Source organism: the organism of the source record quoted next, unplaced genomic scaffold (genome assembly GCF_019419815.1).
Source record: "Pyrus x bretschneideri cultivar Hongxiangsu unplaced genomic scaffold, Pyrus_bretschneideri_v1 Contig49, whole genome shotgun sequence".
Taxonomy (NCBI): Eukaryota; Viridiplantae; Streptophyta; class Magnoliopsida; order Rosales; family Rosaceae; genus Pyrus; species Pyrus x bretschneideri.
In genome coordinates, this window is record NW_025999786.1 from 3,041,178 (window position 1) to 3,053,218 (window position 12,041).

Below are 12,041 nucleotides of genomic sequence, written 5' to 3' on the forward strand. Positions count from 1 at the left end.
GAGATTATGAGTTAGTGAATTTTCGAATTTGATTCTGTTGTTGTTGTTGTTTTTTTTTTTTTTTTTTTATTTTTTTAATTTATCATTGCTACATTAGTCTGTGATGATGGCAACGCCATGATGGCTTAAGTTTTAAGTTTTAGCTTTCCCAAATTCTCAATTCAAGTGTAGTTATTTTTTAAAGTGTAAGTAAATCCTTATTTATATGTTTATATAAGAAATTGAATTAAATTCGTTTGAACACTAGACCTCAACCTCTACCTGATTAGTGCGTAATGTCTTTTAGATGCAGTGAGTGTGTAGTGCGTGTCTTCGTTCTCCGCTTCTCCACCTTTGAAACGAGGGGTATGAACCGGACCATAAACGACTTGTACTTCGATGTCGTTTGGGATTGCGCACGTGCCATTTTGCTATATTCTACATTCCTCTTCAACACGTACTACTTGTAAAGTTGCTTTGCTATTTTAAACAAAAAAAAAATTCAATTTAAACGCGGGGTATGAGCTCGAACCGCAAAAACTCTATTTAAACAAAAAAAAAAAATTCATGGAGTCCGTTTCACGAAAAGAAGCTCTCAAGGTGACGACATTTAGTATTTTTTTGTTGCAGCTACACCATAACTTCTTATCATGTTAAAGAAAAGTTAGATACCATCCAAAGTGACATTGATTTCAAGGAGTAACTAATGTTTGAGTCATATTTTAGGAAGCTTCGTAATCGAATCATAATCACTATATATCAGAAAATTATTAATTTATGTATTACGTGAGACTTATATAATTTTTTTTTTATAATGTATTAACTTCAAAATTTAACGATGTGTTAATTGGCACGTTATTTCCAAGTTGGACTGACAAAAAAATATTATTTAGCCGAGGTTATTAGTTTAGCAGGTATTATAAATTATCGACGGTTAGCTTTGGTTGAGTTTAAGTTTGAATAATAATCTCTAAGCAAGCATGTGCACCTTAGCGTTCAACTTGACCGGCTCGTTCACAAAAACAACTTGCATAAAACAGGTTCATCTTTTAAGTGATGTCTCGGTCCAATAATACAATGTTGTATGACGAAATATTTACTCATAGCCTAGTATTAATAGACCGAGACACTACAATGACAGTCAACTCGTTCCATGTCCATCCTCCTCACTTACACTCATATTTTGATTTACCAACAAACTTAAGAAAATAAATTTAAGAACCTTTCCCCTAACAAAATCCAGGAAGTCATCTATCCAACGGCTCCTGTACCCTTATACAACAGACCAACCTTGAAATCATGGGATGCAAAACAGCTCATCCAGGATGCATCCATTACCTCTACACCCTACAGTGAAATACATACATGCCTCTGTTTATCCTTCATCCAACTAATTTGCTTCTTCAGATACTCCCCGTCTCCGTCCTTAAATATTCCATCCATGCAAGGAGATGAAGTCGGAACATAGACTTCTAAAACTCCATTGGCACCGTCTTCAGTAGCTTGGTGAGGTCATAGGACTTGAAATCTTTCCCATAACATAAACCCAGATCTAGCGGAGTTCTGCCATCCTGAAACACACGGAGCAGCGTTAATCACTTTAACAGAAACAACAGAAAGTAAAAAATCCTTGCTTTGTCTCTACTATAGGTCCCTGCTTTGTATATAGTAAACGTTACCTTATTTCTTCTGCTCTTATCTGCACCATTGACTAACAAAATTTTCACAATGTCTCTGTTTCTACTTTGAACAGCAACATGCAATGGAGTCCATCCATCCTGAAATACATTATATGATGTCGTTAACAAGCTGAGAAACGAAAATAAAAAGGATTAACTGGGTATAGGCATTGGGAAATTTAAACAATAAAAAAACAAAACTCACATTATCTGCAATATTGACATCAACTTTATATTTGATCAATAACTTGACAATCCGCTTGGTGCCTACATGTACCGCATAATGAAGCGGCGTAGCACCATCCTATAGATGATAAACACAAAAACTCATTGTTCCCATAAAGAAAAATGGATCGGGAGAGATATTAAAGAAAATCTTATCCTTACCCTGTCTCTGACATGAGGACTTGCACCTTTTCTTAGCAGATGACTAATTACAGCTTCCTTTTTGGCTATGATTGCAGTATGAAGAGCAGTTGTACCATCCTGTTTCACCAAATTATTGGAGGTTTACTAATCCGGGTACAATGCTACCAAATTGGAGACAGATATGGTGATTCAATTAGAGATAAAACTCACCTTATCAACAATGTCAATATCTAAACCATCTTCTAGTAGCTTGTCCATGAAAGTGACCATCCCTGACAGTGCAAGAGTATGTATCGGGTTCCATTTTTCCTGAGTAATGAAAGTACGAAACACAATAAATGAATGTAGAAAGACAGGCCAGTCTCTTATTGCAAATACGACTTCCTATTTACAGTTGTGAGCTCGTAATGCTATAGAGACTAAGAAATAGTTCAGTTACTCCATCTAGATTTTAGTGGTAAATTGTACTATAGGAGATAGGTAATAGCAGGACCAGACTTCTATAAACTAACTTCAGGACATTTTTACATTAGAAGAAAGAATTACCGTTGATATTTTCCTGATGTTGGGAGCTGCATGCTTTTGCAAAATTGCTATTTCTTCTTGCCCCAAGAGCTGTTCAACTTCTGCAACACGAATAACAGATATTAGATGTTTACCAGGAAATAAGATCCCAAAAAGTGGTATTACATTACATTGAAGAAGAAAACAGCTAAACTGGTCTTTGAAGATCTACATGGCCGGGAAATTATAACAGCCAGAAGAGTTGAGTAATCTTTAATAAAGCAACAGGTTTGCAAATATTGCAAGCTAACATGTTAGAAGTTAAACGTTCTCTTGCGAGACAGTTGGGCCTGCCATTTTTGTCAAAATATCAATTGGAACACACCATGTCACTCTCTACAAATAGAACATTCCCCATTAAGGGCCTGCTTGCCGTTTGGGATTGATTCTAGATGACCTAAAAGCACTTGATGACAACCAAAAGTGCTCTTGACGATGCGTCGAGGGTCATAGAAGTGCAAAGCACTTCCAAATGTGTTTCTAATAACAGCGCTTATGAAGCAAAAGTGCTTGTTTTAAACTTTTAGAACATCCATTGAAGTGAACAAATAAATATGAACATAGAGAATTAGGGGCACCAGAGCATAACCTTTTACAAGATCCTCTTCATACTTGTTTGTTGTGGACTTATCAACAGCAACAGCAGCAGCATCAGTAGCAGTAGCTGGAACACCTTTTCCCTCTTCTTCCTCCCATTCACTTTGGAAACCCAATTCTTCTTCTTCTTCTTCATCCTCCTCGTCTTCGCTGCCGCTGCCATCGTCGGGTGCTTCCCAAGTTCCCACCTGGGTCCGAAACGAAGCATTCGGGCCCAACGACCCGACCAAAAAAGTCCTCAGCTTCGAGTGCCTCTGAGCGCCATGGAACCTAAAGCTTCCACTCCTTGTACTACACGCTGTCAAGACACCGGCTTTATTAAAAATTGCAAACGGGTTGTAATCTCTGGAGATGGAAATTGAATTTAGACCCGACAATGCGGAAATTGAAACCGTGCCCATTTGGACTTGGACTTGGAGGGTTATTCAAAAGTTCACAAAATCCTCCTGCTTGAACTTGGTGGCCGGGTAATCGAACCAGAAGGTCCAGGAATGCGACTGCAGCGCTACTCCTTTTGGCGGCTTCGCCAACACGGAATCTTGGTCATCGACGATCACTCCTTCTTCGAGCTCGTCGTCGTCTTCCCTCGGCGCAGGGTTCGCCTCGTTCTTCACAGTGCTGTCGATAACGGGCGGGAGAGAGTGAGGGAGTTCCGGAGAGGGCCGTGTCGAGGGAGACTGAATGCAGAGAAGATAAAAATCCTTGCGGGTCCCAGCGAACCCATAATAATCCAATATAATCTCCCAAAATTGTGAAATATGAGATGCCCTTACACAAAGTTGGATCAAAACCTAAAATTTTAATTTTTACCTAGAAATTCAAAACCTAAAATTTTTAACTTAGAAATATTTTTGCTTCAACATTCTAAGTTAATTTCTTAACCCAAAATTTTTAAAGAATGAATTTAAAATTAATTTTTAAAGTAACAGTTTTTTTTTTTTGTATAAATAAATTATGTAAACTATCATAATTTAATTTTAACCTAAAAATATTTAGATTTTGATGAATGATTCAGTGTAATTGATTGTCACACTCTCTCTAGACCCAACCGCGACCCTTTGCCCTTGGCAGAAATATTGAAAAATCATTAAATCGACACCATAAAACTCGCTGAACACTACGAAAGAATATGAAAGACATGAATTTTTTTTATAATTACTAGCATTTGCCTACACATTTTGTATGTATAAACACATTTTTTTAGAAAATGAGAAGGAGAGAGTGAGAGAGAGAACGTGTGGAAGGTTTTTGTTTTTGGTTTTTGGTTTTTTTATTTTTTATTTTTATTTTTTTAATATTAGAGGTATTTGAACATCACCTGTAGGTGAAGCTTCAATAAAAAAAAAGTAAAAATTAGACCTATGAAATTACATTATTGCCCATCATTTTTTTTGTGTGATAGAAGACTAAATTGTCTTTTTACCCTCTTTTGGTTGACAAAGAGGGTTTCATCAATTAGTAGAGATTTTAGCCGTTATCTTTAAATTTGGATAGTTAGATTTGATTATCTTAGATCTTAACCGTTAGATTCAATACAACAACAACAAAGCCTTTTTCCCACAGAGTGGAGTTGGCTATATGAATCCTAGAACGCCATTGTGCTCGGTTCTATGTCACGTCTTCCGTTAGATCCAAGTACTCTAAATCTTTTCTTAGAGTCCCCTCCAAAGTCTTCCTAGGTCTTCATCTACCTCTTCGGCTTTGAACCTCTATCCCATAATTGCATCTTCTAACCAGAGCGTCAATAGGCCTTCGTTTCACATGTCTAAACCATCATAAGTGATTTTCTCTCATCTTTCCTTTAATTTCGACTACTGCTACTTTACCTCAAATATCCTCATTCCTAATCTTATCATTTCTCGTGTGCCCACGCATCCAACGAAGCATTGTCATCTTCGTTACACCCATTTTATGTACGTGTTGATACTTCACCGCTCAATATCTCGTGCCATAAAGCATTGCTGGCCTTATTGCCATCCTATAAAATTTTACCTTGAGCTTCAGTGGCATATGATGGTCACACAACACGCCAGATACACTCTCCCACTTCATCCATCTAGCTTGTATTCTATGATTGAGGTTTCTATCTAATTCTCCGTTCTTTTGCAAGATAGATCTTAGGTAGTGAAAGCGTTCGCTCTTTGGTACTTCCTGATCTTCAATCCTCACCCCTAACTCATTTGAGCCTCTGTTTGCACTGAACTTGCACTCTGTATACTCTGTCTTTGACCGACTTAGGCGAAGATTTGTCTTTGACCGACTTAGGCAAAGACCTTTAGATTCCAAGACTTCTCTTCAAAGATTAAGCTTCGCATTTACTCATTCCTAAGTTTCATCTATCAACACTATATCGTTTGCGAAAAGCATGCACTAAGGAATATCATCTTGAACATGTCCCGTTAACTCGTCCATTACCAATGCAAAAAGGTAAGGATTTAAAGATGTGAATTTATAAATATATAAAAAAAATACATATATATGATGAACCAGTCCATTAGATGAGTTGAATTTGTGAAAATGAGTTATAAGTTAAAACTCATATTTGGCCTAAGGGTTGGAGTAAGTTTGAGAAAGCTTAAAACCTAAAATTTGAGTCTTAGGTTTGGAGTAGGTCTTAGAACCTAAAGTCTTTAAATTTCCCTAGGAATTTCATTTGAACTCCAAATTTTGTTCCGCTTGCACCATGTATTCGTATCAACGAGTACTATAAGAAACCGAGGAGGCATTTTGTGTCTTTCTTAAAATCGTCAAAGTATGTGACCCAGCTGCAGATATGCATACAACGATGATAAAGATGTTTTGTGTGAGAGAGGAGCTGAAGATAACACTTTAAGTCTGGAAGTGGATGAAGTTGAAGCAGTTTGTGGAGTTCTAGTGCCATTGGTACTGCTTGCTAATTAGAGAAAGAAAAATCAACTTTTGCAGGTGAGCTTCTTTACTTTTCGTCTCAAAACAACAAACGAACGAGGCAATCACTCAAACGATAAAGTCAACCAGTACAAAACAAAAATGATGTTTTGAGCCCTCAGACCACAACGACACCCGTAGCAGGTAGAGAAATCATCGTATTGTACAAAAGAAGCAAACAATGAGATAAAGCACAACATTACTGATTACATTCTATCTCGAAAAAAATACTGATTACTCTCACAAATCATACCCAAGCAAACAAGGCTTCCCACTTTGCGAGAACATCTGTTGTACGCAGGATTACCCTTAGTTTGCAAAGAGGCTGTTTCCATGACCCATGACCATTGGTCACAAAGGAGCAACCTTTCCCTTGTGCGCCTATCAATATTATGGCCGAAGGAAAATTAAGGGAGACAAAATATTTGTTTATATATACAATACTGATAAGAAAGAGATGCACCATTTGACAACATACCTCAAGCATGAAAACTAATAAACAGTCATTTACACAACACCGCTTGGGTAGTAAAAGTAAACAAAAAATAGTCCTCAGATCTTATTATATCCTGAATCCAAATTCAAGAATGCTGAGCTTTCATTTTCATTTACAGGCACATCCTGAATGACAGCAGCAGCAACAACAACAAATACCACCACCATAAAGAGCAGATGGCTACTCTTAACGGTAGAATTATAGGAAGTGAAGATGCTCATAATGAAAATCAAAAGAACGCCCAAGAACATGATTCTGAATCATTGGGCAAAATGCGAAAGGCTGTACTACGGCATATATGCAAGAAGAACCACTAAATAATTTCCCACTTGTTGCACAAACCAAGTGAAAAGAAAAACAAACCCGCAAATACTCTGAGATTGTCATTGTAAAGATAACCACATCACTGACAACGTAACTATTTTCAGTTGACTGAGGTCTCACAATGATTATTGAATTAGCATTGCAAGGGCACCTTAGAGAGCAATGGATTGTATCATTATATGCGTAAAACATCTAACAATAATCCACTGAACCACTACAAAATTGAGTTTTCCATCATTAGGCAAATAAGCTAGATTAGAAAACATGGTAAATCCCAGAAAAAGAAAAATCTAAGAAAGAAGCACACACAAAAGACAGAGCAGATCTCATCCTTAGCACACCATCGCTAATTCAAAGTCTCAGATGCTCACATCTTGAAAAATAACTTGACTACACATTTGCATTATGATGAAGATTATTTCAATGAATAAAGATAATAAAAACATGAAATGTACCTGAAGCACAATATAATTGTACGAAATCTAGGATTACAGCTGTGGTAATATATAGCTTCAAGAATGCATTTCCATCAACATCTCAGAGCCCGGTGCTTAAATCATTACTCCCCACAACCACGTAGCAATGAACACCACACATCCACTGCAAATGAAAAAAAATATTACACTCAGAACTATGGCACTCTAAACAACTGGCCACAAATACATAACATACCATCATCAGACCAATTTGACATCAAATGCCAAACACCCAGTAAAGAAAAATAGAGGTGTTCATGAAAAAACATTTAAGAAATAAAGTAGGATAGCCAATCAGTCGAAAAAAAATAGCATAACAATGAATGTAACGAAAGCTGAGACCCAAATGAATATGCAAGGCTCGAACTGATTGCGCAAATTTGAATCACATTTAGGGTCAAATTCTATTTGGTTGCATATCTGAACATTAGATGGTGAATGTAATAAGTAAATGCATACACATCATATATATGCACGTATATGTGCGTGTGAGAGAAAGATAAATTGAAAACAATACAACAGAAAAAAAATACATTATTAGCAATCACTATCGAACAAAAACAACTAAAAATTCAATAAAAATTTCTCCGAGAAAAGATATCTATAGAAATAACTAGAGAGAGAGAGAGAGAGAGAGAGAGAGAGAGAGAGAGAGAGAGGATGGTTGTGTTGATGATGTCGGCAACTAGTCCAGCAAAAATGATAGAAAAGGCTCCTAATTACAATCCAGAGACTGAACATAGGCTTATCGAGAATATGGTTAGTATTTGATGACTAGTACAGCAAAAATGATTGAAAAGGCTCCCAATTACAATCCACAGAAACTGAATACAGACTTATCGAGAATATGGTTAGTATTTTATCTGACTCGTTTAGAAACAAACAATCGAGCTTGAAATCATCTGTTTTCAGTGCATCACTGTTTATTCACGAATTACATAAGCTAGTGTTCCATATATATAAAGGGTGGTGCCATCCACACACCCCTTTTTACCTCTAACACACCCCTCTCAATTTCTGGCCATCAAAACAAATGAATTGTAGAAGATCAAATGACAGAAATTAACATAAGGTGTGTGGAAGGTACAAATTCTTGTAGTTTTACTGTTTGCATGTTGTCAAATAAAATTTTCCAGACAAGCATGTGTTGTCTGTAATGATGTTTTAATTATCTTACAATTGTGAAATTGCGTGAAAACCTAAGACCATAGTTTCTCAACAACAAACAACAAACATTTGCAACATGAAAATTCACCAACACTTTGGTGTAAAAGGAAAAGAGAAAGAACCTCACCTGCAAAAGTTGATTTTTCTTTCTGCAGTAACAATAGGACTTGTACTCCAGGACTCATTCTGTTGGACTAAGAATACCAAACAGTCCAAGTTTTCTTAGTTGATGGTGTTGAGTCTTCAATCGAATAAAGGCTCCTTGACAAGAAGATTAACTTTTTCGTTTAAAAATTTGAGTACATCTTCTCTTCCTTCTTTTATCAGCAACTGCCTTAATCTCCCAAAAGTCACACCTGCTGGCCGAATCCCCTTCTCTATCATCTCTTCCAGTAAGACACAAGCCTTTGAAGCGTTTCCCTTCTCACAAAATCCATTTATAAGGACTGAATATGTGTGCATGCTTGGGACAAACTGCTTCAACTTCATGTACTTCCAGACTTTATGAGCCATCTTCAACTCATCTCTCTCACAAAACATCTTTATCATCATTGTATACGTATCTGCATCTGGCTCACATACTTTGATCATTTTGCGGAAGACACTAAATGCCTCCTCAGTTTCTTCACGGTCAATCAAACTATTTAAAATGATATTGCAAGTCCTCGAATTGGGAGTAACACCTTTGGAATTCATATCGTTTAAGACCCTATAGACGTTCTTGAACTTGTTAGCCTTACAAAAAGCGCCGATCAAGGCATTGTACACAACCACATCAGCCCTTATTCCATTCCTTTCCATCTCCAAGAATGCAGCAACAGCATCTTCAATCCTGTTTTCAACCCCATACGTATGCACCAAAACACTATAAATAAAAGACGTCGGTGTACAACCACCATCATCCATGCCCCGAACTATATCAATAGCTTCATCCACCCTCCCTGCCTTGCAAAGAACATCAACCATGATACCATAAGTCACTATATCAGGATTGCAACCCGCATCAATCATTTCTCTGAACACCTCCCTCGCTTTAGGCAAATTCGGATCCTTCCCCCATCCGCCGATCAATATACTATAGGTCTTTGAGTCTGGCTCAAACCGATCCTTCATTTTATCAAAAACCTCCTGAGCCTTCCTAACATTCTTGGACTTACACAGAGCACTCAGCAGGCCATTGAACGCTGCTAAATTCGGAGCACAATCATACTTCTCCATAACATTAAATGTATAAAGCGCTTCCTCAACCTTCTGTGCCCTGGCATACTTCCTCATAATGATTCCAAACGTCTCCATATTCTGAATCCTCTTCGCCCTCATCGAGTTCACAAGATCCCACATGATCTGGTACTGCCTGATCTTGGCCAAAGATTCAATCATAGCATGGTAGGCCTTAACACTATGTGAATAATTTCGCTGCTTTGCCGCCCACTCAAAGAACCGGTATGCAACCATACCGGCATTGTTGAATCTCATGAGAACTTCCTCTACCATTTTGGGTGAAATTCGAATCCCGGTTTGGTCAAGGGCGGTATCAAGAGCAAGTGTTGGGCAGGACATCATGATTTTGCAAATTCTTTTTGTTGGGTCGGAAAATTGCCTCATGGGTTCTGTTGAACAGTAATTCCGGGTCAATTTCATCAACCCAAAACCTAATCTTTCCCCACATTTTTGCAATTTTATGGCCATGTTTTTGGGAATCCGATTGAAAAATCAAGTCACCTGGATCATTTGAAATCTAAAGTTAGTGAAATCAAACATCATTTAACTAATCAAATAGGGAATTGCTATTAGCACTCCAAAAATCTCATTCTACACTCCTATAAGTGTCTTTATTCTTTTTAAGTATAGAAAATTTGGAGTGCAAAATGAGATTTTTGGAGTGCTAATAACAATTCCCATCAAATAGTGGGAATACATTAACAAATTAGGACCAACAAATTTAATTTTTGAAGATTGAAAATAAATTAAGAAAAATAATAAGACTTTTTGAAATTTCCTGCAATTCGATGTGTTCTAACATCTTCCAATAAATTAACCAAAGGATACAGAAATTCTAGAGAGAGAGAGGTGAAGCAAACGTACTCATACCAATACCCACCAACCAATTCTATTCATTGACAGCCAAATTCCATAACAGAAATACTACCATGCTTGCTTAAATAACATTACTTGGACCGCAAACATCCACACTGATACATATCAAAGCATCCCAAAGATCTAAGGAAACCCCTTCTAGCAAGTATTCAATGTTGGGTGTTAAATTAACACATGTATGTAGAAATAGAGACCAAAATATCGAACTTTAACGAAAATCCCTAGTTTCCAATTTGCAATTGGTACGAAACCAAAATCTATTTCCTTTACCAAAAATTGCCAAATTTGTTTTATCACAAACTACAGCAAGCACATAACAAACGCAAAAAATTCCATCTTTTCTTAGTTCTCCTACCAACCAAACAAAATTAAACCCAAAAAAATAGAGGAAACGAAAGGGAATTAACCTCCAGAACTCCTCGCGGGTAGGGAAGGTGTAGATCGGCGACCATCTCTCCTTATTCGAGCTCGACGTCGTCCTCCCTCGGCTTAGGGTTAGCCTTGGTCTTCACGGAGCTGTCGAGAACTGGAGGGACAGAGGAAGAGAGGTCTGGACAGTGGTGCGTAGGCCAGGGAGCCCAAAATAATCCTCGAATTCCCCAGAAACGGACTATCTTGGATAGGTCATATCCACACCCATTTTCACTTTCTCACACCCCCTTTCAATTTTGTCTGTCAACAAATTAAAGAAATTTAATAACAAAAAAATTAACAAAGGCATGTAAAAAAAAAAAATAGGTGTAAAAATATCACTTTCGTCTTAATTTATCTTGGACAATCCTTCATAGAATTATCATGGAGAATCCTTGTTGGTATCAAAATTAATATTATAATATTTTAAGATTTTTTTGTTTTTTTAACAAATGATATTATCTTCACTAGAAGATGGGGTAGGTTTGGCCTCACAATGAGCTAATAATGATATGGTTCAAACTCGCATTTGACGAGAATCGAACCTAAGACCTCTCATTTATAAGTGAATAGGAATATCACTCGACCGTATTACTAAGTGACATGATTTTTAAGAATTATTTTGGAAAATATTTGGTATGATATTATTAGTCTCTCTAGCATTATCCTTATTAGGCTTTTGGTAGCATCTCATTAGGGTTTTTTTTTTGTTTAAAGGAATGAGATTTCAAATAATAGAAAAGTTTAAAGATAGAAATTAGTTAGTAATTGTACATTTAATTTCATTGCCTTGTCTCCTTGCCTTGAGCAAAAAAACTTGAAGAAGGTGTAGTCAGCAACTCAAGTTTTCTTGATGGTTGACACATGTACGGGGAATGCGGGCCTCACCAATTGAATAAGGGCACTCTTGTCAATTGCAAACAAAAATGTACATGTTAGCATTTTTAGAATTATTTTTTGTTCCACAAATGCTCA

General features: G+C 36.9%; 2 protein-coding genes across 3 annotated transcripts; both read right to left on the reverse strand.

Moving 5' to 3' along the window:
- Window positions 1–1,114: 1,114 nt before the first annotated feature.
- LOC103941030 (ankyrin repeat domain-containing protein EMB506, chloroplastic) lies at window positions 1,115–3,921 on the reverse strand. Its single transcript, XM_009351214.3, has 7 exons — window positions 3,181–3,921; window positions 2,574–2,653; window positions 2,238–2,336; window positions 2,046–2,144; window positions 1,864–1,962; window positions 1,659–1,757; window positions 1,115–1,550 (listed from the first exon to the last, which is right to left on the reverse strand). Exons 1-7 carry the CDS (start codon window positions 3,587–3,589, stop codon window positions 1,452–1,454), a joined length of 984 nt encoding a protein of 327 aa, XP_009349489.1. The 5' UTR covers window positions 3,590–3,921; the 3' UTR covers window positions 1,115–1,451.
- Window positions 3,922–6,146: 2,225 nt separating this feature from the next.
- Window positions 6,147–11,329, reverse strand: LOC103941031 (pentatricopeptide repeat-containing protein At1g77360, mitochondrial). 2 transcript variants are annotated; one of them, XM_009351217.3, is made up of 4 exons: window positions 11,063–11,329; window positions 8,686–10,280; window positions 7,371–7,515; window positions 6,147–6,476 (listed from the first exon to the last, which is right to left on the reverse strand). In XM_009351217.3, exon 2 carries the CDS (start codon window positions 10,245–10,247, stop codon window positions 8,802–8,804), a length of 1,446 nt encoding a protein of 481 aa, XP_009349492.1. In that variant the 5' UTR covers window positions 10,248–10,280; window positions 11,063–11,329; the 3' UTR covers window positions 6,147–6,476; window positions 7,371–7,515; window positions 8,686–8,801. The 2 variants fall into 2 exon arrangements, with proteins under 2 accessions (XP_009349492.1, XP_048424725.1); XM_048568768.1 differs by lacking the exon at window positions 6,147–6,476 and having other exon boundaries at window positions 7,123–7,515.
- Window positions 11,330–12,041: the final 712 nt, after the last annotated feature.